Source organism: Nanorana parkeri, unplaced genomic scaffold (assembly GCF_000935625.1).
Source record: "Nanorana parkeri isolate BGI_ZX_2015 unplaced genomic scaffold, ASM93562v1 scaffold1882, whole genome shotgun sequence".
Lineage (NCBI taxonomy): Eukaryota > Metazoa > Chordata > Amphibia > Anura > Dicroglossidae > Nanorana > Nanorana parkeri.
The window spans coordinates 178,426-204,115 of record NW_017308150.1 but is presented as its reverse complement, the minus strand read 5'-3'; the positions used below and the strand labels follow the sequence as shown (position 1 = coordinate 204,115).

The following is a 25,690-nucleotide window of genomic DNA, read 5'->3' as shown; positions in this document are numbered from 1 at the left end:
CGACTTAATGACCAAGGACAAATGTGGGTCCTGAGGTTACACAGGTTGAGAATCACTGGTCTAGAGGCTTCCTGTTCATTCAAGATAGGGGCTACAGAAAAAAAAAGATTTAGGTGTTAGATTTCTGACAAAGATTTAGGTGACTCGGTGTCCTCAATCTCTTTTTCCATTTTAAAAGGGAAATATCCGATCCCTGATATTTCCCCAAAGCCCCTGACAGTAAATATAATACAAATTAAATATTTAAAAACATTTTAAAAAAGAGAGAGAGAGAGAGAGAGAGATTATTGCCTTTGCTCCATAAGAAATGTACTCACTTTACCTCATTACATCTTTATACCAGAGTCAAGGTCCTAATAAAAACTTTTTCTTAACCGTCACTTAAAACTCCAGTTAAAAAAACAAAAAACTTTCCTCTACCCGCTCCACCCACCCCTAGCTAGTCACTACTTTTTATGGTTAAAAAAAATAACTAAGAGCTCCAGTAACTAACCTAAAACCGTGGTCCCAATCTATTGGTTGTACCGTAGTGTGGGAAGGCCTGTCTGCAGTGCCCATGTCGCTTCCAACTGACAAGTGTGACATGACATGAGCGCTGGCCATTGGCTGCTGGAAGTGTCAATCACAAGGCTCTTACAAAACTGTAAAGGATTCCAGCAGTGATATCATGACATCACAATCGAGACCAGTATACGAGACCAGTATGCTGACCCAGAATGCAGCTTCCAAATACCACTCTCCAGTAGCGTAAAAGGCACTGTGGATCATCCCGTGATAGCAGACTTGCGTAAGTAAGGGCCTCTGTTGCTTTTACATGCCATTACAGGTCTATAGGAATGCAAAAGCTGAAGTGAACAAGAGTAAATTCCAAATGATCTCAGAAGCTTTTTATTTTTTAAACTAATCAATAACTAGGAGCTGGTTTGGGGGGGCACTAGGATTTTCTTCCCCAGACTTGCCAGTTCACACTATTACCCCAAATCATTTGCATGAACCAAATATCTTGTCCACATATGGCATTATATGGTGAAAACCTTACTATTTAAAAAAGGAGTGGAGTAGCCATTCATTTTAGAAAATGTTTTCCAGTTATTTAGGGTTCCTCCATCGATGATGACATGGGACAGGTTAGGTCGTGTCTGTAAATTAGAAGGTAGGTCACCGGGACGGAAATCACCTAGAGTACAACAAACAACAATAAAGGGGTCAGTCATAAAAATAAGTAAAAAACATCACCCTGACCTTCACAAAGGACAGATTAGGAGGCAGGAGTACCAAGTTTGACTTTTTACAGGGAAAATCAAGATTACAATATACAACTGTCTATATCTCTGTTTTGATAAACAGTTTTCAAGCAGTAAAAACTTCTGTCTATGCATTGCTTTATTATTGCCCAGGTTTATGATAGGTTTACTTTAAAATCATTAAAATTGCCCCATCTTTCCAGCTGACAAAGGATCTTTGCTTGTTTAGTCTAGGGGGTGAAATAACAGAGTATTACTTACCTTAAAAGGAGAACTATGGGGTCAGTGTTTTTCCCCATAGTTCTCCTTAGGGTAACGGGAGGACACAAACTAGCATCCTCCCGTTACCCTAAGCTCAGTATACCGCGAGCTACAGCTCGCGGTATACTGAGACCCTGCTGCCGGAGCGGATCCCGACGTAGATGACGGGATCCGCCCAGCTGCGTGAGTGACAGCTGGCTCTGCCTATCTAGAGGCAGAGCCAGCTGTACCTGCCCCCTCCCCCGTCCGTTCCGCCAGTCAGCGCTGGCAGATCGGAGCGGGGAGAGGGGAATCCAGCCCCTCCCCCTGTCACGGCAGAGAGCCGTGACAGGATCGAGAGGTGAGCGAACCTGGTATGTGTTCGCTCACCTCCCGATCTACTGAGCCGACCTGTGACAGTCTCATTGTCACAGGTCGGCTAGAACTATGAGGTGAGTGGAAATCACTCATCTCATAGTTCTCCTTTAAATAGGGTACACACAGAGTGAATTTCACCAGATTCAGCAGGAATCACCCGAAATGTGCTGCATTGGTGACTCTATACCATCGGCAGAAGTCGATCACTAGATTGACTTTTGCCGTAAAAATATGCTGGATAATCTGCGGCTGAATGCACCATTCGGGTTTTCTGACAGTGTCTGCTGGCCACTTGGTCCTGCTCTTTACCTTACTTGGTCATCCTCCCCACCAGTTTTATTTGTGACACATACCTCAAAGCTTTTCTTCTTGCCAGTTTCCAAATGGTCTGGTCACTGTGCCTTTCCCCAACATAATCATTACTTCTTGCCAGTTTCCAAATGGTCTGGTCACTTTGCCTTTCCCCAACATAATCATTACTTCTTGCCAGTTTCCAAATGGTCTGGTCACTTTGCCTTTCCCCAACATAATCATTACTTCTTGCCAGTTTCCAAATGGTCTGGTCACTTTGCCTTTCCCCAACATAATCATTACTTCTTGCCAGTTTTCAAATGGTCGGGTCGCTGTGCCTTTCCCCAACATCATCACATGAAATTGCAAAGTCAGCGGGCACCACTGGTCTTGCATTGTACATAATAAGGCAGCAGTGACTGTCTATATTCCAGTGCTGGGGAGAAAAGTACCGTGCCGCCAGCTATAAAGGTATTACTCTGTTATCTCAACCCCTAGACAAAAAGAGCAAAAATTGGGAGGGAAACTATTTACTAATTTTGGAACCGTCTGGAATTCAGCTTTAAAGCTGATCACACATGAATTTCATGCATCTGTTTTTGCCCCAAACGTAATGAGATTATCACAATATTGTCCCATGTATAACCAGCTTCATGCAGATATCACTCACCTGAAAATAATTGACAACTTGGTAACATACCAAATAATCTATGATCTACACTCCTGGACTTAAAACAACTTATTCCTGGATTTATAAAACAAAGTTTGGCTACATCCAGTGCCAGAAACATTTTACATTTAATTACACTCAGTGATGAGCACTGTTACCAGAGAGCACACTATGGCCCTTAGTTGGTATACTACCCAAGGACATGACAAGGGTGAGCCTGCAATAGGACCGAGCTTGACAGGAGGCTGGTTCCTGAGCACTAGTAAAGGTTGAACTCTTTGTTTTCACCCTAGTGTAATGATTCTACATGGAAAAACAAGCTGACCTATTCCAGAATAGATTTGTTATTTTACAAGCAAAGTAACGTACCAGCAGCAGAGTTTTTATGAGATAAGGCACATCGTACTCCTTTCCATAAAAGAGCAATTTCCTCATCAGTGGGAGTATGGTCTAGACGCAGCCCATTCAATCCATATACAGGGTTCCGTTTGGCAGATACGGGTAAGCTTTCTTGTATAGCTAACACCCGCTCACTGTTTAAGGTAAAGATGGATTTTGTGGCACTCTCAACATCAGGAGGACCAGGTTGTTGTGCAGGTATATTAGAACGAGATAATGTTTTAGAGAGCATTGCATCTCTTGTTAAACCATGGTTGGGTGATTGTATAACATTGTTCAAATGATTAACCTGAGAAATGTTTATATTCCCAGGCTGAGCCTTTGTTTCTGTAATGGTATCGCTATTATTATTGTCTGCAGCAAGCCTGGGTGGAGGATGAGGTACCATCACCTTTGCCTGAGTGTTTGCAATTTTACTTGCTTCAGTAGCTGATTGAGGCCGTATAATGACACCCCTCCTATTCCGATATCCAACCACGGATTGGGTTTTAGCCGATTTTGGGCGCCTTGCTACCTTTGTTTTTGCCTTTGGTGGTGTTCTAATGGCCTGAGTATGGCCTATAGTGTTCGTTTCCTCTCCTTTAGTTGCCATCCATGCCTGCTTGGTGAAATGGTAACCTGTCGAATAAACAGAGCTAGGAGTTCCGGCAGAAGGACCTACTTGGTCAGTTAAGGAAACAGTAGGGACAAAAACATGTTCCATAAAATGTCCTGTAGCAGAGGGCTCCACTTGAGGCTTCTGGGTAGCTTCTATGTTCCTAATTGTGCCTGGTGCCTCTTTGTTTTCCCTTATTTTGTCCGATTCATCTAACCATCTTAATTTTTTATTTTTCTTATTTTCCTTTTCCTTAGCCAGTTCCACACTGTCCCTAAGGCCATCTGAGCTTTTCTCCCCCAGCTGAAACATTTTGCCAATACCCAGCGTCCTATTATAACCCTTTTCATACTTTGAGCCTTTCTTTAATATGCTTTTCAACAACCTGTGTCCATCTTTTCCAGCACTGGTAATTCTCGCTTTTATATAAAATGTAGGCAACACGGTATCAGGATCTTCTTGTGATTCTTGGGAATGACCACTTTTGTTTCGATGTTCCTTCTCCTCTTGCTTATCCCCAGATTTGATATTAGACACTAGATTTTGTGAGGAGAGGTATCCCCGCAATGGGGTGCTCGGATTGCTGCTTTCTATAGGCTTAGCCTGGTCACTTTTTACTCTGTAAAACTGTGAATTATATGAAGTAGGCATGCCTTCAGAAACAGAGTTTGTTGAATGGAATTCATGTACATGTTTACTTTGTTTTAAATCAGAGTTGGGTTGGCAGTTAATGGCAGAACTTCCAGATAATGGAACAACTATTGAAGTTGCCAAGGGCTGAATCATTGTAGGCTTTATTGATAAACCAGAGCATTGTACCATGTCTTTGTTATTGTGTGGCTCCGAGGTATGGATGGCTTCTCTTGGGGTTGGGTCGGGAGTGGCCCAAGCTTTGCTTGGCCTAACCACAACAGTTGTACTTTCTCTATAACCCATGTCAGAATAACCGGTCTTTTCCTCTGCTGTCGGCATTTGTGAGAAGTGATTTATTTCTTGCGTTGATGAGAAAGTAGCGTAGGAGGATCCATTGTGAGTTATAGTATCCGTCACTGCGTGCTCAGCTGCTGATCTGTGCCACTCTTCTTCTTTCATAGATAGGTTTTGTTCTCTTATCATATCCGTTGTCAATTGATGAGATTCAAAACTTTTTTGACCGTTTAACCCACTGTTACTTTCATTGGTGTAGGGATTTCCACTGTTCACAATGGAAGAGATTTCTGACAACGCTCTTTGCAAAGGGTCAACTGAAAGCTCTTGGACTGTATTAAGTTCCTCGTTTACAGTGTTTGGACCTTCTTCTAGACTGTCCAAACTAGATAAACTCTCCGAATGTGCTAGTTCTTCCACTTCCTGATGGAAATTCTAGAAAAAAAAAAAAAAGTATAAAAGATTTGATATAAATTTTAATTAGGGATGTTCAGATACCAGTGCCGATACTTGGCATTTTCACAAGAACTACCAGAGTTGCAGCGGTTGCAGCTGGAACCAAGCTCTGGCGCTCCACTACTGTCCTGAAATCATTAATCTGTATTGTTTTAGAAAAACTGTCACATGACAATAAACAAAAATATATCAGTACTTGTATCTTGTATCTGTGAGTACTTGGACAAGTCTCAGTACTCGTACTTGAAAAAATGGTATCGGTGCATCCCCAATATATATTTATGAAAACAAAATCAGTAGGGCTGTGCAAATTAACGATTAATTTCTCGATTAATCGTTAATCTTTTTGATCGATTAAAATGTTTTTGATCGCTAATGAAAATACTCACCTCTCTGCCGGCTTCCGGGAGTCCAGTCGGAGATCCGGTGACGTCACGGACATCAACGTCACCGGACTCCTCCCCCCTTCCCCAAGTGGCTCCGTTGGCTAACGAAGGGAAGAGGAGAGGAGTCCGGTGACGTCGATGTCCCCAAGTGGCTCCGTCGGCAAGGGAAGAGGGGAGGAGTCCGGTGACGTCGATGTCCCCAAGTGGCTCAGTCGGCTAACAAAGGGAAGGGGGGAGGAGTCCGGAGATGTCGATGTCCGTGACGACTTGGGCTGGTGAGTTTGCCCAAGAAACTTTCTGCACGAGCGCCAGCCAAGGCATTGGCCTATACACATACACATACCACAGCAATGAAGTAATAAAATGAACTAGGATAACAATAATCCAGCACGTTATTATTCTGAGTACTGCTATCTGCTACTCTGTCCACGTTTAAACGATCCTTGAAAACTCATCTCTTTCGGGAAGCCTATGCTGCCTCCAACTAAACACGTACTTTTACTTTCTCCACCAACTCATCCTCACAGTAATGCCCTTTTAATCACTTGACCCCCCCGCCCCTTCCTCGTAGATTGTAAGCTCTCACAAGCTGGATCCTCCTAACCATCTTGTTTTAAATTGTATTGTAACTGTACTTACTGTCTCCCTCTCCTTTGTACAGTGCTGTGCAAACTGCTGGCTCTATATAAAACGCTGTATAATAATCATAATAGATGCTTATGGTGCACATCTAAGAGGAAAGTGGAGAACATCTATATCAGCTGAGTTTATGAAAGTACTAATATGTTTTCATGCTTGGGCAGTGAAAAGGTTACCTTGAGCCATTTTAGAAGCTCTCATTTTGATGAATGTACTACCATTTTATAGTCACTACTCAATATATAAACAGTGATCCCACAATGCAGCACAGTGGAATACAAAGAACAGAGAGAATATTTTGAAGTGTCAGACTTGTTAATAGATAGGGCAGTTTTGTCCGCATTACCTTGCTAACAAGCTTGAAGTACATATCCATCAGACTGACATGTGGCATGAATAAAGACTTCAGAATGTGGCCGTGTTAACAGACAGATTGTAAAGATGGAAATATGAAACTCGGAGGAATGTCATTATTTGTTAACAGCGTGAAAGATGACTGGGAGACATGAGTGACGTGAGCCCTGCATTCCTCCAGCAACAGAACATGTTGAAGCAGCAAGAAACCTGAAATATTTGTATTTCAATATGCTGAACAAATCACTTTTTTGTTATTATACAGAGAGTGTGCAGAGTAAGTTTAGTAACAACAAATGTTCTTTACTAAAGATACATTCACAGTAAAGGTGCACCAAAATGAACATTTCAAAACCGAAATGGCAAAAAATGTCAGGCCGAAACCGAAAATGTTTTTCCTAATTTTTAAAAATATATATAATTAAAAAAAAAAAAACTTTTAAATGTTTTATATTTTATTTATTTTTATTAAATATTTTTATTTTTTATTTACTTTTAAGGGCTTCAGGGAAATGTTGGGGGGTCTAAAAAGACCCCTGATATTTCCCTTTTAAAATAGAAAATGAGATTGTAGCCCCTGTTATACATGAACCTGAATCTTCTATACTGAGTGTTCCTGTTCATTGATAACATGAGGACAGAGTATGTTTACTATAACCACAATTATGAATGAACAGGATGTGATGTAGATAACTTCCAATTCATTCATAATTGAGGGTACAGTAAACATAAAAAAGTGCCATTTTCGGCCGATGCGTTTTGGCGGCCGAAATATCAGTGCATCCCCAACTCACAGTGTAATAGTCCTGACATGGGGTTGACCCTGACTGGTGAATGATAGCATGTGTCTGGGGTCTTGGTTAAAACTAGAGAGAATTTATATAAAAGGTATTTTTCATTTCTATAAAAATCCAATATCTTTTTAAACTAAAGTTGTAAAATGGAGATATAGTATTAGTTAATTAAAGAAAAAACTTTTTATGAACCCTTGCAGTGGGGCAACCCCCGCACTGCAAAGGTTAAGTGCTAGTTTTTGTCTAGGTTCAAAAATAATAAAGTTATACTCACCCGAACCTCCAAGCCGACCAGCTGTCACAGCGCTCCCTCCAGCCTGTCTGTTCCTCTGCGTCCTCGCTTCTATGCACTGTATATAGAAGGTGACCTTAGACCGCCCTAGCGGAGGGGGAGAAAGGCTGGAGGTTCCAATATAAAAACAAGCCAGCTCCATGGTTCAGAGGAGTATACATTTTTTTTAAAATCTAGACAAAAATGAGCAGTTAACTGTTGCAGTGCGGGGGTAGCCCCACTGCAAGCGTTAATACATTTTTTTCATACCAGATCTACCCTTTTCTACTTCTCTCTGATGCTCCCTAGCCTTCTGAATGGACAATGACAGAGCAGAATGAGTAATAGAATCTTTCCAACAGGGCCACAAAAAATGTAATCAAGCACTTTTGTAGAATAGAAGAGTTAGACCTTCTGGCTTTATCGGTCTATGTCACTGTTGTTGACAGGGCACTAGAACAAGAAGTGACAGCAATTATCCCCATTGGTAACACATATCCTCCCATACCACAGCATCAAACTCTTCCCTACAGTCTCTACACCACACTTAAAGTGAAACTAAACTCCGAAAACTGGTGGTGAGCTTTTGCTAATATATAACGATGCAGATCATACTTGCACATTATAGTACACTTACTTTCAGAGTGCCCTCCACCAGTGGTAACAGGTCCAGCCTCCAGTCATTGCTCTGTCTGCCCCTGCCACCATCTCCTCCTGCTGACTCTTCCAGGACCGGCGGTGCTTCTCTGTAGTGTGACCTCTGGACAGCCATTGATGATGTACCTTCTGCACATGCACACAGGAGTTACACTAACCCTGATATCTGACTATTTTAGCATGCCGAGAATGAGATGGAATGTACACTGTATGGTGCATGTACTGTGCAGTGTACATATGATAAGAAAAATTGCTAGGAACATGGGGCTCTTCTTTTTTAAAAGGCTTTGCTTATCTTTTTTTTGCCAAAAATTGCTATTTAAAAGCAGGACTTTAGTTCCACTTTAGGATTAAGACTTAAGATTCTCAAAACTTTTATTTAGGAAGAAGGTTTTAGATTACTGTACTGAAGTGCTTATGCAATGAAAAAAAAGCTTGGCTGGACTGTTAGGCTCCAATCACACAGGAGCGGTTGTCCGTGCATATTCGGCCGTATTAATACATGCGGGGCCGGTCTAAACATAAAAAACAATGCACTTTAATGTGCATTGTTCAGACTATTGCGGCGGCCGTGCGGTATGCAAAATAGTCCACGCGTGATTTTTTGACGGATTCCGCACGTTCACGGTTATAGTAATAGCCACAAATGACTGGAATCTGTGCAGATGAACGATTTTAGTGTTTGCGTGCTGTGCGGTCTTCCACATGGAAAACCGTGTGGGAAGCGCAAACGCTATATATGAATGGAGCCTTAACTGGACAACAAAGTCATTCCATCAATGGCCAGCATAATGTTTAAGGGTGTTTTTTCCTCAGTACAGCAGTGTAACATAATTCCATGAAGCACCAGTGCAGTTACATGAATTTGGAAGATTAATCTGCTGAACCATCAGCACTATGTACAGCTATCTTTCCTATAATCCATTGTTATGATGAAAATGTTTCTATGTTCCTAAAGGTCTCCCCCACTCCTACCCAGGCAAAAATAGCCAGAGGGCAATGCTAATTCTGAGAGCAGCTCAATGAATGTATAAACTACAAATCTGTCTACAAACTGCACGTTAAAAACTGTACATTGCATAAACTGTACTTCATGATTATGTCAACAACAGGTCATTGACAGGTTCTATTTTCATTCTATACACAGGGAAATTGGTGGTCGGTTTAAACCTGACCAGACATCTAATTGAAGCAACATCATCTATCCCTTGCATGCGTACTTTCAGAATGTTACTTATGTTGGACTGGGAAAATCTTTATGTTTGCTATTTGGACTGGTTTACCCAATTACTGGGAGCTTTGCTGACATCTAGTGGTTATAAAGGAGACTGCACGAAGGTGACTGCCCCTTACTTATTCGTTATAAACACGTAAGGTGAAGGACAATGACAGTGAACAAATCAACATTTTAGTTTCAAATATTCAAGCAGAGAATTTGGGAAACCTAATTTAAGAGAACATAATGTAAAGCCTATGTTACAGAAGGGCTCAGCAAATAAACTATAGATCAGAACTTGATAAAAAGGAGGATTGTATGTCCCAGTGTACAAAGTGATCCTGGGAACAGATGAAAATTTACTAAAAGGTATTGTAGAAATTGCAGGGAAAAGGTATGTGCTACTTTATGCTACTTGAGCAGCATTAAAGGGAATGTATCGTCTCTGTAATTGTTTATCTATACAGTATATTAGCAAAATGGTATCCTGGGTGGAATTCTGAATTTTCTCAAAGAATCTTTGTGGCATGAATGTACAACAGAGTTCAATAGTCTAGAGAATGTAAATTACAAAACATCATAGAAGATGTAGTAATGTGGGGCATGATGCCTATAGCACAGCATACAGATTGCAGTATGTATGTATAATGTTAGTCTACGGCAGGGGTAGCCAAACTCTGGCCCTCCAGCTTTGCTGAAACTACAAATCCCAAGATGATTCTCTCTCCGGGAGTCATGTGTGTGGCTGTGAGAATCTTGCAATGCCTCATGGGATTTATAGTTCCATCACAGCTGGAGGGCCAGCGTTTAGCTAACCCTGGTCTACGGTATGTAAAATACAGCACAGCATACAGAACACAGTGATCCAGTAGTATGGCGAGGCAAGTGCATCAGCCCAGAAGTACCCCTTTACAATTGGGGTCATATGAGAAATGACCCTTAGGTTGGTGTTCAGTGTATTTCTCCAATACAATAGTGGCAGTGCAGAATGAAATTCCAAATTCCTTACGGTATAAAGTACAACTGCGAACCGTAATACTTAACATAGCATACAAACTGTAAAAGCCTGGTGTTCGGTTCTAGCAATGGCGGAGGTCTCCAAAAATATGGAGGACATGTGCAATTGATGGTCGTCCGTTACAAGTGCCGTTAACCGCCATGTTGCTTAGGACACAATATACACAGCAACTGTGCATCATGTCCATGCCAACATAGGATGGTGGTTCTCTATTGCTTAACAGCCCAAAGCAACAAGTCCAACTACCACTGCAAAAACCCAGGAAATGAGAGTGGGGGTGGAACATTCTTGGGTTTTAGCTTTAGGGTAACTTATAGGACTGGGTTTAAATAAAATAAGCCCGATGTACAATTAAATTGGTGGTAATAGGTTTGCAGTGATATATGTACATAGGAGCAACCATATTTGCTCATTAAGTACGTAGGCTCTCCTTTCTGCTAGAGATGCACCGAAATGAAAATTTCAAAACCGAAATGGAAAAAAATGTCAGGCCGAAACCGAAAATGGTTTTTATTCTAACTTTAAAAAAAAAAAATGTAATTTATTTTTTATAAACTTTTTAATTTTTTAATATTTAATTTTTATTTATTCATTTTTATTAAATATTTTTTATTTTTACTTTACTTTTAGGGGCTTCGGGGGGAAATATTAGGGATCTAAACAGACCGCTGATATTTCCCTTTTAAAATAGAAAAAGAGATTAAGAACACAGAGTCCTCAATCTCTTTTTCTGCAGCCCCTGTTATAAATGAACAGGAATCCTGTATACCGAGTGTTCATTTATAACATGAGAACATAGTATGTTTACTATAACCACAATCATGAATGGACAGGAAGTGATGGAGATAAACATACTCTGTCCTCAATTATTTACAAACACTCAGCGATCACTGATCGCTGAGTGTTTGTATCCGCTCTCCATCCTGGATTGGCTGTCACAGGACGCAGGGCGGGGCGGTGAGGAGCAGAGCTCAGCCTCCTGTGACAGCAATGACAGCCACACACACACCGCTCTCTATCCTGACACGCTGTCACAGGAGGCTGGGCAGGGGGTGCGGGAGGAGAACTCAGCCTCCTGTGACAGCCCTGGCTGTCTCTGCCCACACCGCTCTGTGACTGGAGGCTGAGCAGTGCGGGGAGGAGAGACGCCGGCCGCTCACAGCGCTCTCCTCTCGCAGTGCTCGGCCTCATGTGACAGTTTCTCTCCTCCCCACTGGGACATCGGGGAGGAGAGAAAGAATGGATGCACTGCTATTTCGGCCAAAAAATTGCACTTTCGGCATTTTGCCAAAAGTGCCATTTTTGGCCAATATGTTTCGGCGGCCGATATATCGGTGCATCCCTACTTTCTGCTATTACACAATAGTTATGTTTTACGCTCCTTCTCACAACACAAGGCTATAATGAATTCTCAAGCCTGGCAGATATCTTATAACAGAAAACAGAGTCAATAACCTCCCTCTAAAAGGCTAATCTGCAAATCTCTGTATTACATAGAATATAAAAAATATGTGGCACAAAATACTGACATATTTACTAACTGAAAAAGCACGAAATATTTGTTGACGCATCAGTAAACAACTAATAATTTTATGAAATATTTAGTAAAGCGTCATTACAATTACTCACAGTAACCAATCTGACTTCAGATGACAATCAAACTGGTGAATAATCATCCTGTGTTATATCATGAATTATATCACCTAATCTGAGAAATTAATTGCACGGCTCATTATGGCGTACAGGAATGACGGACGGCTTAAAGCACACATAATACAATATAAGACATACGTGACACTCAAACTGCAAATAAAATCTCAGAGGAATCAATGTGTTGCAATGTATGTGACTGTAAACAAGAAATACAGAAGCTACTTTGGTTATGCAAGACCTGAATTATGTAACCAAAGCAATAAGAGTGGCTCTCATTTCACTTGAATTTCAATATCAGCATAATCAAATCACATCATTATTTTAACTACTTGCCGTCCGCCCATTGTAAATAAACGGGCGGAGGGCAAGCTCCTTCCAGCAGGGGGGGCGTAAATATACAGCTTTTTTTCCTGCTCGCACGCGGCCCCCTAGCGCACGCACGAGCAGAACACACTAACAGGTGTAAACAGCCGGTAACAAATGTTACATATACAAGTGTTCAGTGGCTCTATAGCCAACCGATCACTTGTATGTGCCCAACAGTGTGCACCGCCCTCCCGTCCTTCAAGGCCACCCCCCCTCCACCGCCGTTAACGGCTATCCTGGGCTCCACTGTGCCCGGCGGCTCTCAGCATGAAGATCGGAGGGAGATCAGCATTGTTCCACTTGTTGATATCCTCTCCAATCTCTGAATGCGGAAGTGGTGTGTATTCAGTGGCGTCACAAGGGGGTGCGGCCCGCACCCGGGGGACACCATTGCAGGGGTGACACCAAAATGACTGACAGTTACTTTGGTGTCACCCCCTCTAAAATGTCGGGCACTCGGTCATGGACCAAGAGCCCGACAGTGTCAGGACAGAGGAGGGGACCCGGCGGCATACCTCATCCTGCCGGGTGAACATCCCCTCCTCTCTCAATGGCCGCGCATGTGCAATGACGTCATCGCGCACCCGCGAGGTGATACCACGCGCGATGACGACACCCGGCCTCGGGGCGCCCCTGTTTGTATTACATCACTTCCGCATTCAGCTGTCATTTCTCTGGCTGCTATAGCCAGAAAAGAAGCTGGTGAAGCAGACCCACCAGTTGAGAACCAAGGCTCTAGATGAATAAACCAGAGTGTCGCTTCAGGTCAGTCCACTTGCCTGCTACAGTTTAGATGTTCTATTAAAATTAAAGCCGAAAAATAGGCAGACAGCCAGCCAGCATGGATAGAAATGGCAGTTTCTGTGTCTCTCTCGGTACAGGTTTCCTTTAAATTATCCATCTGTATTGTAATAAGGTGTAAGGGAGCAGTGTATTATACATAGGGATAGGGCCAGTTCTGACTTGTACAACAAGAAAGAACATATTTAAAGCTAAGGGCAGGCTAGCACGCACAGTTTTCCCGGTTTGTGACAAAGGACAGCTGTGAGTGAGTGTATTGCTGTACCTGTATGTTGTTGAGATGTTGCTCCTCCAGGAGACGCTGTGCCTCCTCTAACTTGTTCTGGAAGTATAGCTGATCGCTCTCAAACTGGATCACCGACTTCTCCTGATAAACTCCTTCAAAAGGAAATTTTGGAGCGGACTCTTGTCTCTTCGGCCATGCAGAGATACCTATTGATGAAGTACTGGATGGCGAGTCTGAGCTCCTTGAAAAACAAGGATAGAAACTTTTTTTTAAAAACTTACAGACCTTCTTTATGTTTTTAACAACCATAAATATTCCCACACTGCACACACACTGCACACACACACACACGCTAAACAAAACCCTCATAGCAGCTGGTCCAGTAGTATAGTAAAATTGGCAATAGCAAAAACTCAGTGCTGAGAAACTAAAGCAGGCCATACACCTGTAGATTGTCATACAAGCGTTCATAAGTAAAGTCTCATGAGAACATTCGATAATGCCATCAGAGACTTGACGAATGTTGTTTTCGAAATTTCGTTTGAGTTTAACATTTGATTTTGGAATGAATGGAGTTTCTAGAATCTCATTACAGAATACATTTCCATCCTGCTTCTTCCAAAATATTCATCACTATAGTTGAAAACGATCGTTTACTTCACCCCATTAACTATTAGAAAATCAAATGAATGATCTGAAAGCAAATTTGTTCAAATAACAATCTACTGGTCTACGGCCAGCTTAAAGGAGAACTATGGGGTAAGTGTTTTTCCCCATAGTTCTCATAAGGGTCACAGGAGGACATATACTAGTATCCTCCCGTGACCCAAAGCTCAGTATTAGTCAGTGTACCATTGCACTCCTTACCGCTAAATCCTTGATAAATGGGTTGGGTGCGTCAGTAGTCGATGGATGGCCACCGTCCAGGCAAAGTATAAAAAGTTATGAAAAAAAGTATTTTTTCACTTGTTCTGCCTGATGAAGGGGATCCTGTGTGACCCCGAAATGTTGCAATAAATGTATTGTTGCATGACGCGTCAATAAAATACGTTTTTCTACTTTGGAGTGCCGGTGTCCAAAGCTCAGTATATCGCGAGCTACAGCTTGCAGTATACTGAGACCGCTGCAGCCGAGACGGATCCCGACATTACTGTCGAGATCCACCCAGCTGTGTGAGTGAAAGCTGGCTCTGCCTATATAGAGGCAGAGCCGGCTGTACCCGCCCCCTCCCCTGTCCCTTCTGCCAGTCAGCACTAGAGGATCGGAGCGGGAACGGGAGAATCCCTGCAGGGAGCCGTGAGTGACAGTCACGGCTCTCTGCAGGGAGATGATCGAGAAGTGTGCGAGCGACGGTATGCGTTCTCTCACTTCCCGTTCTATTAAGCCGACGTGTGACAGTTTCATTGTCACATGTTGGCTGGAACTATGAGGATGAGTGAAAATCACTCGCCTCATAATTCTCCTTTAAGCCAGTGAAAAAATTGTAAAAAAAAATAAAACAATAAATAGGCAAAGTAAGTTTGCCATTCGACCATTAAAACACCCTTATATGAGTGTCCACAATGTAGAACTTCTAGAAGATTTCCCTTATTAAATAATCTAACACTACAGTGTAAAAGCCCCAAATCAAATGAAGATCTCCATGTGCAGTGATGAAAAAGCCTCTTGCTCATATATCCGTGATGTGTTCACTCAACACCAGTGAGACCCTCCACCTATAGAACTAAAACTCACCAGAAGAAATGACCTCCAAATCATAGGAAGGTCACAACACACAAATTCCCAATGTATCTCATTCAGAATCCAGAGTCAGTTAATGGATGGCTTCCCTTCACAAAACTGGATGCCCATCATACCTCAGGTGTACAGCATAGAAGTAGGTGGAACTCTGATGGGGCAATTCCCTTGCAAAGATTTAAGATGAACTCCAGGTACACAGGCATGAATGACATATACTGAAAATGTTTTGCCTACCAAAAGATTTGTATTTCTGTTCAACCAGTTCAGAGATTTACACAGCTCTGCCACACAGTACAGCCCTGTCTGGCAGGGCAACAAACTGGATTTTGCTCTGCTGCTGTTAAGCAACACAATATAAATGTGTAATGATCTTCATGAATGTGTCTTAGCTTTAAACTCTGCCACTTTCCTAAAGCCAGAGCCAGCCTGTGTGGCCGGAGTTCTGGACGGGCACCTACACATGCACGTGTGCAGGCGCATCGTCCTGCACAGGGGATGGCACCACTGCGTGCCTCTGCTTGGGCATGTGCGCGGACGTGCGCACATGCTTGTTCCTAATGATGGCGCCAATCGGGCTATTTAAGGCTGAGACACCGTGACCTCCCTGCTGACTGATCTTGTGCTGTACCCTGTCCCTTGTTCCTGAAGCCTGTATACTTGATCCAATCATCTGTTACCGACCCGGCTTGTTTGACCTGACCTTGACCTGGGCTTGTTTTGGACTCCTCTCCCTGCCTACTCCCTGGTACTTCGTTGTCTGCAAGTTACTGACCCGGCCTGACTCTGATTACATCCTGCCTCCTGATTGTGTACCTCGCTGCCAGATTGTTGCTGACCCAGGTTGTCTCCCCTCTGCTTCCAGGATCCTGCTCTCTGCATCCTGCTAGAAGACCCCTGTAACCTGCACGCAGCTCTGACAGGAATCTACACCTACCGCCACTTGTGCCCCTCCTTGTCCTCACGCACCTGTTCCCACTATCCAGGGGTATTTGGACTGGAACAGCAAGAGAGGCCACCCTCGTCATCTCTGACTCCCCTTAAGGTATGTGACAGTCACCCTACTTTTTCCAAAATAAACGCAGTGCAAACGGAGGGAAATCAGTAAAAACAACATTATAAACATGAACCTCAATATTTTGCCCATTTGCACAGGACATTCCAGTACCTTGTATTGAAAGGGCTCCGGTGATTGGACATATAGTAGAACGTGGAAGACAGAGATGACTGAATTTGCTTAAGAGCATCTTCAAGCTTCGGGTTTGGCTTTTTACTAACTACATATGCTGCAATACAAAGAATTCATTATAAATAATCTTTGTAAATAAGTATAGTGCAATATACAGTACTTGTCACTGTTTAAGCAAATGAGGAAATAAATACATGTAGAGATTAACATAATGTAACAATAAGGGCTCATTCACACGCATGTGCACATCCATACATCGTGCACGCCCATGCAGAGCGCTGCTCCTGGGACGGACAGATGCATGCAGCCGCCTGTACATCTCTACGCTGATCCAAACCTGCTTATCCACACAGGTCTGGGTGAAGACAATGTGCTTGGAACAAGTGCAGGCACCTGGAACTGCAGAATTGGGTCAGTGTGTTGACCGCATACAGCTGCGTCCTCCCATAGGAATGTACAGGCAGCTGCATACAATTACATGCCACAACTGTCTGTCCCTCCCAGGAGTAGGTCTCTGCACGGGCTTCCACAACGTATGCCCTAAAACAAAAGGTCCAATCTAAAGTGAAATGAGAGTAGCAAGTGCTTATATGGCGCAGTGACCAGGCAAATGGAATTATAATGCAAGCTGCATAATCTAGTCACCAAATTACATTCAATGCCGTGCATTAAAAATAAAGAAATGGCGTCCCGTACTGTTTCTTCCTTTTTGGTAGAGTGATGAAAAGGTAAGAACCTTTGTTAGAATTTAATACTGTGAAAACTAGTAATGGCGCAGACCACCAATATAATATAGCACTCTAGAATAAAAACATAATATGCACTATGTGGGAAGAACACCGGGGTGTCACAGCCAAGAAGGAGAAGTCCCATCTTGGGGCCAGCAGAAGGGCTCGGGTGGATGGACTCTGAAGCCTCCGTGTTGTGGACCCCACTGAGATGGAACTCCTCTCTCCTGTGTGTGCCTCTTCCCACTGAATTTAATGCAATCTGTGTCCCTGTTGGAAAGATTTCTCTCCTTTTCTTGAACTGGTGATTCTACAACAACAGGAACACAGACAGCCATAAATATCAAAGGTCTGTTCCCTTTCACACTAAAAAAGTCATTTTATTAATGTGTGGTGTTGAAGAGATAACACAAAATCACCTGCACTCCATACAGCGTACAGACCTTAACGGAAGGTTGGTGCTTGAAGTGACAACACGCCGTGTCAGATACAGTCATTAATAGAACTCATCAGCACTCGATGTGTGCAAGAAGTAAAGCACTTTTTATTAAATTGTCACATGCGTCATACAGCCGTTTCGGGGCCACGCAGGGTCCCTTCTTCTGGGCGACATAGTGACGAGTGGTCACTATTAGTGATGGCCTCGGGCGTGTTCGCTGCTCCACGTGCCGAGCCCACCAGGAAGCTGACAGCGCCAATCACAGGTACTGAGACATTATCCCGGTCCGCAGGTGCAGAGATCGGGCAATGTCTCAGTGCCTGTGATTGGCGCTGCGGCGCTGTCAGCTTCCTGGCGGGCTCGGCACGTGGAGCTGCAAATAAGCCTGAGCCCATCACTAGTCACTATGTTGCCCAGATGAAGGGACCCTGCTTGGCCCCGAAACGTTGGCTGTAGGACGCATGTGACAGTTGAATAAAAAGTGCTTTACTTCTTGCACACATCATCCAGTGCTGGTGACTGCTGTTGAAGAGATTCTGCTCACGTCCTTTTCCCGCTGACCACACAGTCACTGAGCACAAGCCTCTCCATTAGGGATCCAGAGAGCAATAAATAAAATGGACTGAGGGATGGCACCTTTCTGTTTTTTCTTCGGCTCTACTTTATCTAGACCCCTGTTCCCTCTTCTTCTACTTGGCTATTCTCTACTTCCTCTGACTCCCCTTTCTCCTTTACTTCTGTTCTTTCCCGTTTTCCCCTTCCTTCCTTTCAGTTTCTGCACTATTCGGAATAGGCTGTGACCCGTGAAACATGTCTTCCTATCTTGCTCATATGAAGCGTGCTTTAGAGCAGTGGTTCTCAACCTGTGTAACCTCTGGACCCACATTTGTCCTCGGTCATTAAGTCGTGACCCAAGTCGCACTGCAATGTTCCATGTTGCGGTACTGCGCTTTCCGCTGCAGGCCATCAAACTGTGGGTGGGAGGTGCGTTTGGGTTGCCATTAGGGAAACTGGAGTGGATCCTCAACCTGGGGTCCAGTGTGGGCTGCTGTGCTGTGATGGAGCTCCATCCATATGTATATTGCTTGTAAAGCTCCAGTGCGCACCCAGAGAGGTTTCGGGAGCCAGAATGTGATGAGCTGTAAGCAATGCACATATGGATGGAGCTCCCTCGCGGCCACCTCACCCCACCTCAAGTCGACACTGGGCATCATATTTTTGAATGGCTGCTCGGTGCGAGAACTGACCGTGCTTCTCTAGGGGGAGTCTGAGGATCTTCTCACCTAGAAAAGTGGAAGGCATGTGGCGACCCACTGGACATGGGTTTGCGACCCACCAGTTGAGAACCAAGGCTTTAGACCAAGGCTTTCTTATGTTTTAGCCATACCCTCGGATTGCGTCCGTGTAGGGGACGGCTAGCAGTTGCCTCCTGTGAGATCTCATGTTATATAGGCCTTGGACACGGTCTTCCAATTATGTACCTACGTGTAATACTGCAATGTCACATGCTTGTGTGGACTTTGTTTTTCCTAACTTGCCTATTCTTGCTACCTCTTTGTATATTTTTCTTCAATAAAAACAATCTTTAAAAAAAAAAAAAATGGACTTCAGGATGTCCTGCTGACACCCAAGTCATTGACATGAGCCGAGTTTCCTGTTTCCTATCTGAAATTAAATCTCTATGAATTCCTTTTGACAATACTATGCATAGAATTAATTTTCCACAAGAATATATGTGCATACCGAAGAATGGAACCAGTATGGTCAGTTCAGAGCAGACCCCCATCACCTGGACAGAAGTTAGGAAAAAGCATTGCAACCAGGTCAGACAGACAGCAAAGACCTGCCAGGAGGATGTCATGATAACATCTAGGTCATTGCTGTTAGCTGACCACCTGGTTTCTCTGGGTGTCATCAGAACAGTAAGTGAGGGCACATCTCCACATCTGGACATTAACAAAACAAATCTGACAAAGTTCTAACCCATAACATGTCACAAATTGGGCTACAGAGGGTACAGTGGTAAGGTGGGGATGAGGCAGATGATGTGCAAGTTATCGCCATCTGTTGCATATCCTGGGAAACCAATCTGCATGCAGGCAAATTATTGTGACAGTCCCAATTACCCCCCAATCCAGACACAGCCAGCAGCCGAAAACAGTACTACACACTGTGTTGCGATATATCTTAGTGGACTTTTTCAGACACACATAAATTTGCAAGAACAGACAACAAATAGAAATTAAAGTTTTGCCAAGCTTTACAGCTGGGCTCATCCTTGAGATAAGCTTGACGTCTCTGGGATTTGTAGTCCAGAGCATTACATTTGGGGGCTCGGTCCGGGATTGCAGTGGACTCAACTGAAACAGACTTGTCTTTAGGTTTTGTACTAGATCCAAGTTGGGTCGTGTTGGCCAGGATTTGTACTAAACCCAGTTGTAAAAGTTGTGTTTTCTGTAGTGTTTTCTGCTTGTGCTAGGGAAAATGCTGCGTAAATTGTTTAGAAAAAGCAAGGCTGCAGATGTTTTTGGTGTCCAGGAGGGGGTGTGCAACCTGCCTGCCTGGGCCAGCAAGTCTGCAGATGTTTCTGGTGTCCAGGAGGGGGCGTGCAACCTGCCTGCTTGGGCCAGAGATAGTCATGGGGGGGTTGTTGTATCCATTGTGAATTAATGTTTAGTATGAGTGTCATTAGTGGTTAGGGTACACTCATTTTTCCTGTGTGGTATCTGAAATAGTCCAGGGCGGAATGTGTTGCGATATATCTTAGTGGACTTTTTCAGACACACATAAATTTGCAAGAACAGACAACAAATAGAAATTAAAGTTTTGCCAAGCTTTACAGCTGGGCTCATCCTTGAGATAAGCTTGACGTCTCTGGGATTTGTAGTCCAGAGCATTACACACACTCACTTAAGTATCACAGCCTGAAATACCACCAGCCACGGCTAGAGGGAGACTCTCTAAAATCTAGCTGCCTGGACACATAGGCATATACAAATCTTGCACACAAACCGATACATACTATAGGTATGTAGCAGCTAGAATATTCCCACATGCTTCTGAGATTCCCCAAGCTATCATGTGAGCTGAAATCCTGCTGCACTGTCACCTTTCAACACACACCTGCAGCACCCAACACATGATTTAGGGTAGCTTGCCACCACCTGCAGTTTGTCAGCTAAATGGTCTGCTAGCAAACCATACCCACACAGATTTCTGACAACCAAGCATATCACATGCTTCTGAGATTCCCCAAGCTATCATGTGAGCTGAAATCCTGCTGCACTGTCACCTTTCAACACACACCTGCAGCACCCAACACATGATTTATGATAATATTCCTAGGTGGGGAAATATCCCAAAAATGACAAAAAACAAGAATGAAAATGACAGTGGTTATTTGCTATAAAATAAAAGAGGAGAAAACCAGAAATAAATGTTATGGTTTAGAACTAGCACCAGATGCATTACAAGGTTCATTTTCATGCTACCTAATTTATAGATGTGGGACGGACTCTAACCATTAGCCAACTACCTTGGGACATTTTACCTTACCTGGTAATAGGAGAGTTCTTGCCTCTCCAAGTGTCCATAGGTTATATGGACCAGCCAATTTTGGTGACTGGATAGTAGTTAGGATTTACGACATCAGCGCATCATCCCGCAGATGCTGCAGGCAGGGTCTATACAACCCTTTAGTCAGTCCCTAGGATGTTCTATAAGGCCAGGACTTACCATTTTGCATCCATATAGCTCAACTCAAAGCTTGTACTATCAGAAGGAAAAACTCGTCTCCCTACCATATATATTTTGGATTTTTATGAGAGACTAAACATATTCCCTCTGATCTAAGAAAAGGGCAGATGATTGTACCATTCAAGGCCTCGGTGTGTAAAGAAGATCTCTCTCCCGGCTGGGTTGTAATCGCATGGCCTGGGAGAATGCTTTGATGGTCTGTGATGGTCTGTGAGGTGACAGTTGATTAACTTTATCTGCAGCCACAAGATTGCAAGACCTTGTTGGAGATTTGTTAGCAGCTAGGTGCTAGTTCCTCATAATTCCTGGCTATGTCTAGGCTCTCAAAGCCTGCTTCAAATTGCCAATTTAACAGAGGGAATGAAATGGTAACATAATGGTCCTTAAGTGTCATAAATCTATACCCAATTTCACCCAATGTTAACAAATGATAAAGAGAAGATGATTTATAAACCAAGGCCAAAGAGATGTGGCGGAGGTGGTGCCTAAAGCAGCCAACTGGATTCATTAAAGCTAAACTCCAGGATAAGCAAATATTGTCTATATACAAGAAGCATCTCTATTCTTACTTATGGCTTCATGTACTTTGGATCACTGCACAGATCTGGAAGAAATGCAGTGTGAAACCTTACCCCGATGCAGGAGATTCCTGTAACGAAGACCGGTCACTGCTGCCCTCTCCCCTTGTACAGGATGACTGGTCTTACACTAGCCCCCTTGTAGTGGGCAGCCTGTAGTGAATGGGCCTGCTGGGTCCCTCCTACAGCTCTGCTCTCTATACAGCAGGGGTAGGCAACCTTAGCACCCCAGCTGTAGAGGAACTACAAGTCCTATGAGACATTGCAAGACTCTGACAGCCACAGGCATGACTCCCAGAGGCATAATGGGACTTGCAGTTTCACCACAGCTGGTGTGCCAAGGTTGCCTACCAAGGCTGTTGGGTTTGCAAAGACATTTGTGCACACACAGTAGATTTATATCCTTTGTGGCTAATAAAGACCGGTCACTGCTGCCCTCTCCCCTTGTACAGGACGACTGGTCTTACACTAGCCCCCCTTGTAGTGGGCAGCCTGTAGTGAATGGGCCTGCTGGGTCCCTCCTACAACCTTGCTCTCTATACAGCAGGGGTAGGCAACCTTAGCACCCCAGCTGTAGAGGAACTACAAGTCCTATGAGGCATTGCAAGACTGACAGCCACAGGCGTGACTCCTAGAGGCATAACGGGACTTGCAGTTTCACCACAGCTGGTGTGCCAAGGTTGCCTACCAATGCTGTTGGGTTTGCAAAGACACTTGGTGCACACACAGTAGATTTATATCCTTTGTGGCTATTGAGGAATATATTTAGATAAACGTTTTTGTGCCCTGAGTTTAGTTTCAATAGTAGATGTGCATTATACATTAACCTCTGGAATCTGACTGGTCGCTATAGGTAACACATAAAACTTTATCTTTATCACCCTCACAAACGTTTCAGTGTAAATTGTTCATGTCTGCCATAAACTAAATTCCATTGCCGTCCTCTTCCAATAAACTTTGAACCCCTACTATTTTACTTTCTAAGGAAACTTTACTGTTAAGGTGGAATCCTGAAATGCTGACGTGTAGGACGACGTGATACAAAGCAGAATTATAATGGTTCTGTAATAAAAAAAAAAAAAAAAGTATCCCAAGACCACAATTACATGACTTCTAATCAACTGCTATCACCAGCTGCCATTGCATGGATACAACACGATGAAGGGTAACCATTAAGTTACAGATATGAGTAACCCTCTTTGCTCCTGAGAAGTGGAAGTTTTAAATCTCGTATGAGAACACTGAGCTTGGTATGTCCCTACTGCCATGCCGCATTAGCAATCGACTTTCCCCAAATTGGCTGAATTGGATTCACAGAGAGTGAGAAGATCCCTTTTCAACGAGTCGATCCCTATAGCAAGAAACAGCTAAACATTTCCTGGGCATTTCTCCTGACAATTCACTATATGTAGGCTGAGTGACCAACCACCTTGCAGTGGCATTGATCCACAATAAAGGTATGCTGGAGTATCTTGCTTCACTGGTTGTGCACTGGCAATATTAACATTCCTGGTTCTTATTTTTGTTTATGACTCCATTGCAGAAAAAAGTGTTGTAAAGTAGCCACCACTCCAAGCTCACTCCAGCGATGGACTACACTCTCCATACAAACTAGAAAACTAAACATGGAATTGTAGCCCATGACGGGAGTGAGTTTGGAGGGGTGACTACTTTTCAACACACACAGGGGCCATGGGGAACAAAAGTAGCCACTCTCCAGAAGGAAGGACAGTGTCAGCAATAACTCAGAGATGATTTGAGGATCTACAGCCAAGTGATACACAATAAGATACATTTTTGTTCATAGTTAAGGTATTTGAATGTATTTTTAGGATTTATCTCCTGAGTCTAATGTCATTTTAACTCTATGACAATCAGGCACTGACCAGTTCTCCTGCGCTGTGATGGAGGTAGGTGGGCCCTCTGGAAGTTCTCTGTGGCTTCTTGAAGTTTTATCTTCCTTCGCTGTAGAACCTCATCTCGGAATCTCTGTTCCTTCAGCTCTTCTTCTCTGCGTCTGTCCTCAAGAGCTCTAAAGAGGAAATAAAACAACATTCATAAACCAATAATGATAATGTAACGCCAACATTAAATGTTAAATTACCCTTCAACATAAAACATTGACTCGAGGATAAAAATGTAGACAGAAGCTGCTGTGAACTATAAATATGCAGCTCCCACAGCCTGACAAACCTTGTTAAATAAAAAGCTGTAAAAAATGGAGCATTTCACTGAAACCGAAAAGGATGTTTCAGAGTTTATATTCCATCTCCGAACGCCAATGATATAAAGACGGTATCACGGCAGATGGCTGCGCTGTTACAGGAGAAGCTGGATCATACCTGCACTGTCGAGCTAAGCAGATGTGGATAGTAAGCTTGCAGCGCTACTCAGGTCTCATCTGCATGTTGTTACTCGGCAGATGAAATGTTCAGACAAGCAGAAGACAGAAGAAACAATTATTATATTGACTCATGCACGTAATAATGTACAGTACACAGAGTATTGGTAGATAACCACCGCACAGACACGTGTTCATGTGCAGCCAAAGGAATGTGGCTTGGAAGGAGGTGTCAGAGGAGCTGAAAGATTTTTTACACGAATGTTTTATGAAATGAATGACCCAAGTACCATTAATTATAAGCAACTCATAAATAGTATGGAAAAGCTATTTATAGTTAAAGGTTTAAAAAAATTATTGAGCTCTCTCGACAAATTGCTTGTGATGAATACATAACAAGTGCAGTCTGTCAATAGTATTAACATTACCTTTCCCCCCCGTAACATAGTTTTATCACCCGTTGATTCTGTCAGTAGATCCGTCATTTCTCCACTTCTTTTAACGGACTAAGCTGTCCAGCAGGAGTGGTAGATGCCACGGTTGGGACCAACAATTTTACAACAGATGGGGGTGCTTACAACAGTCAGCTTGTATTCATATTATTTAAAAACAGAACTGTTGCTTTAACTGCTTAAAGTGTTAGGTGGAGTTGTGCTTTAGTTTGTCCCTAAAATTCCATCTAATGTTACATGTCCAAGACTACCCTATCCACAGGATGACAGTCTTAGACCATTTCCTGCAGCATGTGCTCTTTGACCACCTCTTGCAGTCTCTGACCATCTTCTGTAGCATATCTGCAGTCTCTGACCATCTCCTGTAGCATATTTGCAGTCTCTGACCATCTCCTGTAGCATATCTGCAGTCTCTGACCATCTCCTGTAGCATATCTGCAGTCTCTGACCATCTCCTGTAGCATATCTGCAGTCTCTGCCATCTCCTGAAGTATATCTGCAGTCTCTGACCATCTCCTGAAGTATATCTGCAGTCTCTGACCATCTCCTGAAGTATATCTGCAGTCTCTGACCATCTCCTGAAGTATATCTGCAGTCTCTGACCATCTCCTGAAGCATATCTGCAGTCTCTGACCATCTCCTGTAGCATATCTGCAGTCTCTGATTATCGCCTGTGGCATATCTGCAGTCTCTGACCATCTCCTGCAGTCTCTGACCATCTCTGCAGTCTCTGACCATCTCCTGTAGCATATCTGCAGTCTCTGACCATCTCCTGAAGTATACCTGCAGTCTCTGACCATCTCCTGAAGTATATCTGCAGTCTCTGACCATCTCCTGAAGCATATCTGCAGTCTCTGACCATCTCCTGAAGCATATCTGCAGTCTCTGA

The 25,690-nt window shown here is 43.3% G+C and overlaps 1 protein-coding gene across 1 annotated transcript in view; it reads right to left on the bottom strand.

The window, feature by feature from the left end:
• The window catches only part of CEP126 (centrosomal protein 126), a 76,536-nt gene that overhangs the window by 10,324 nt on the left and 40,522 nt on the right, over window positions 1-25,690 (bottom strand). The window contains exons 3-7 of the mRNA XM_018571968.1: window positions 23,895-24,040; window positions 16,487-16,604; window positions 13,621-13,822; window positions 3,193-5,179; window positions 1,040-1,177 (exon numbers count right to left, since the gene is read on the bottom strand). Coding sequence (XP_018427470.1) covers window positions 1,040-1,177; window positions 3,193-5,179; window positions 13,621-13,822; window positions 16,487-16,604; window positions 23,895-24,040 — 2,591 coding nt within the window. The remainder of the gene's footprint in view (window positions 1-1,039; window positions 1,178-3,192; window positions 5,180-13,620; window positions 13,823-16,486; window positions 16,605-23,894; window positions 24,041-25,690) is intronic.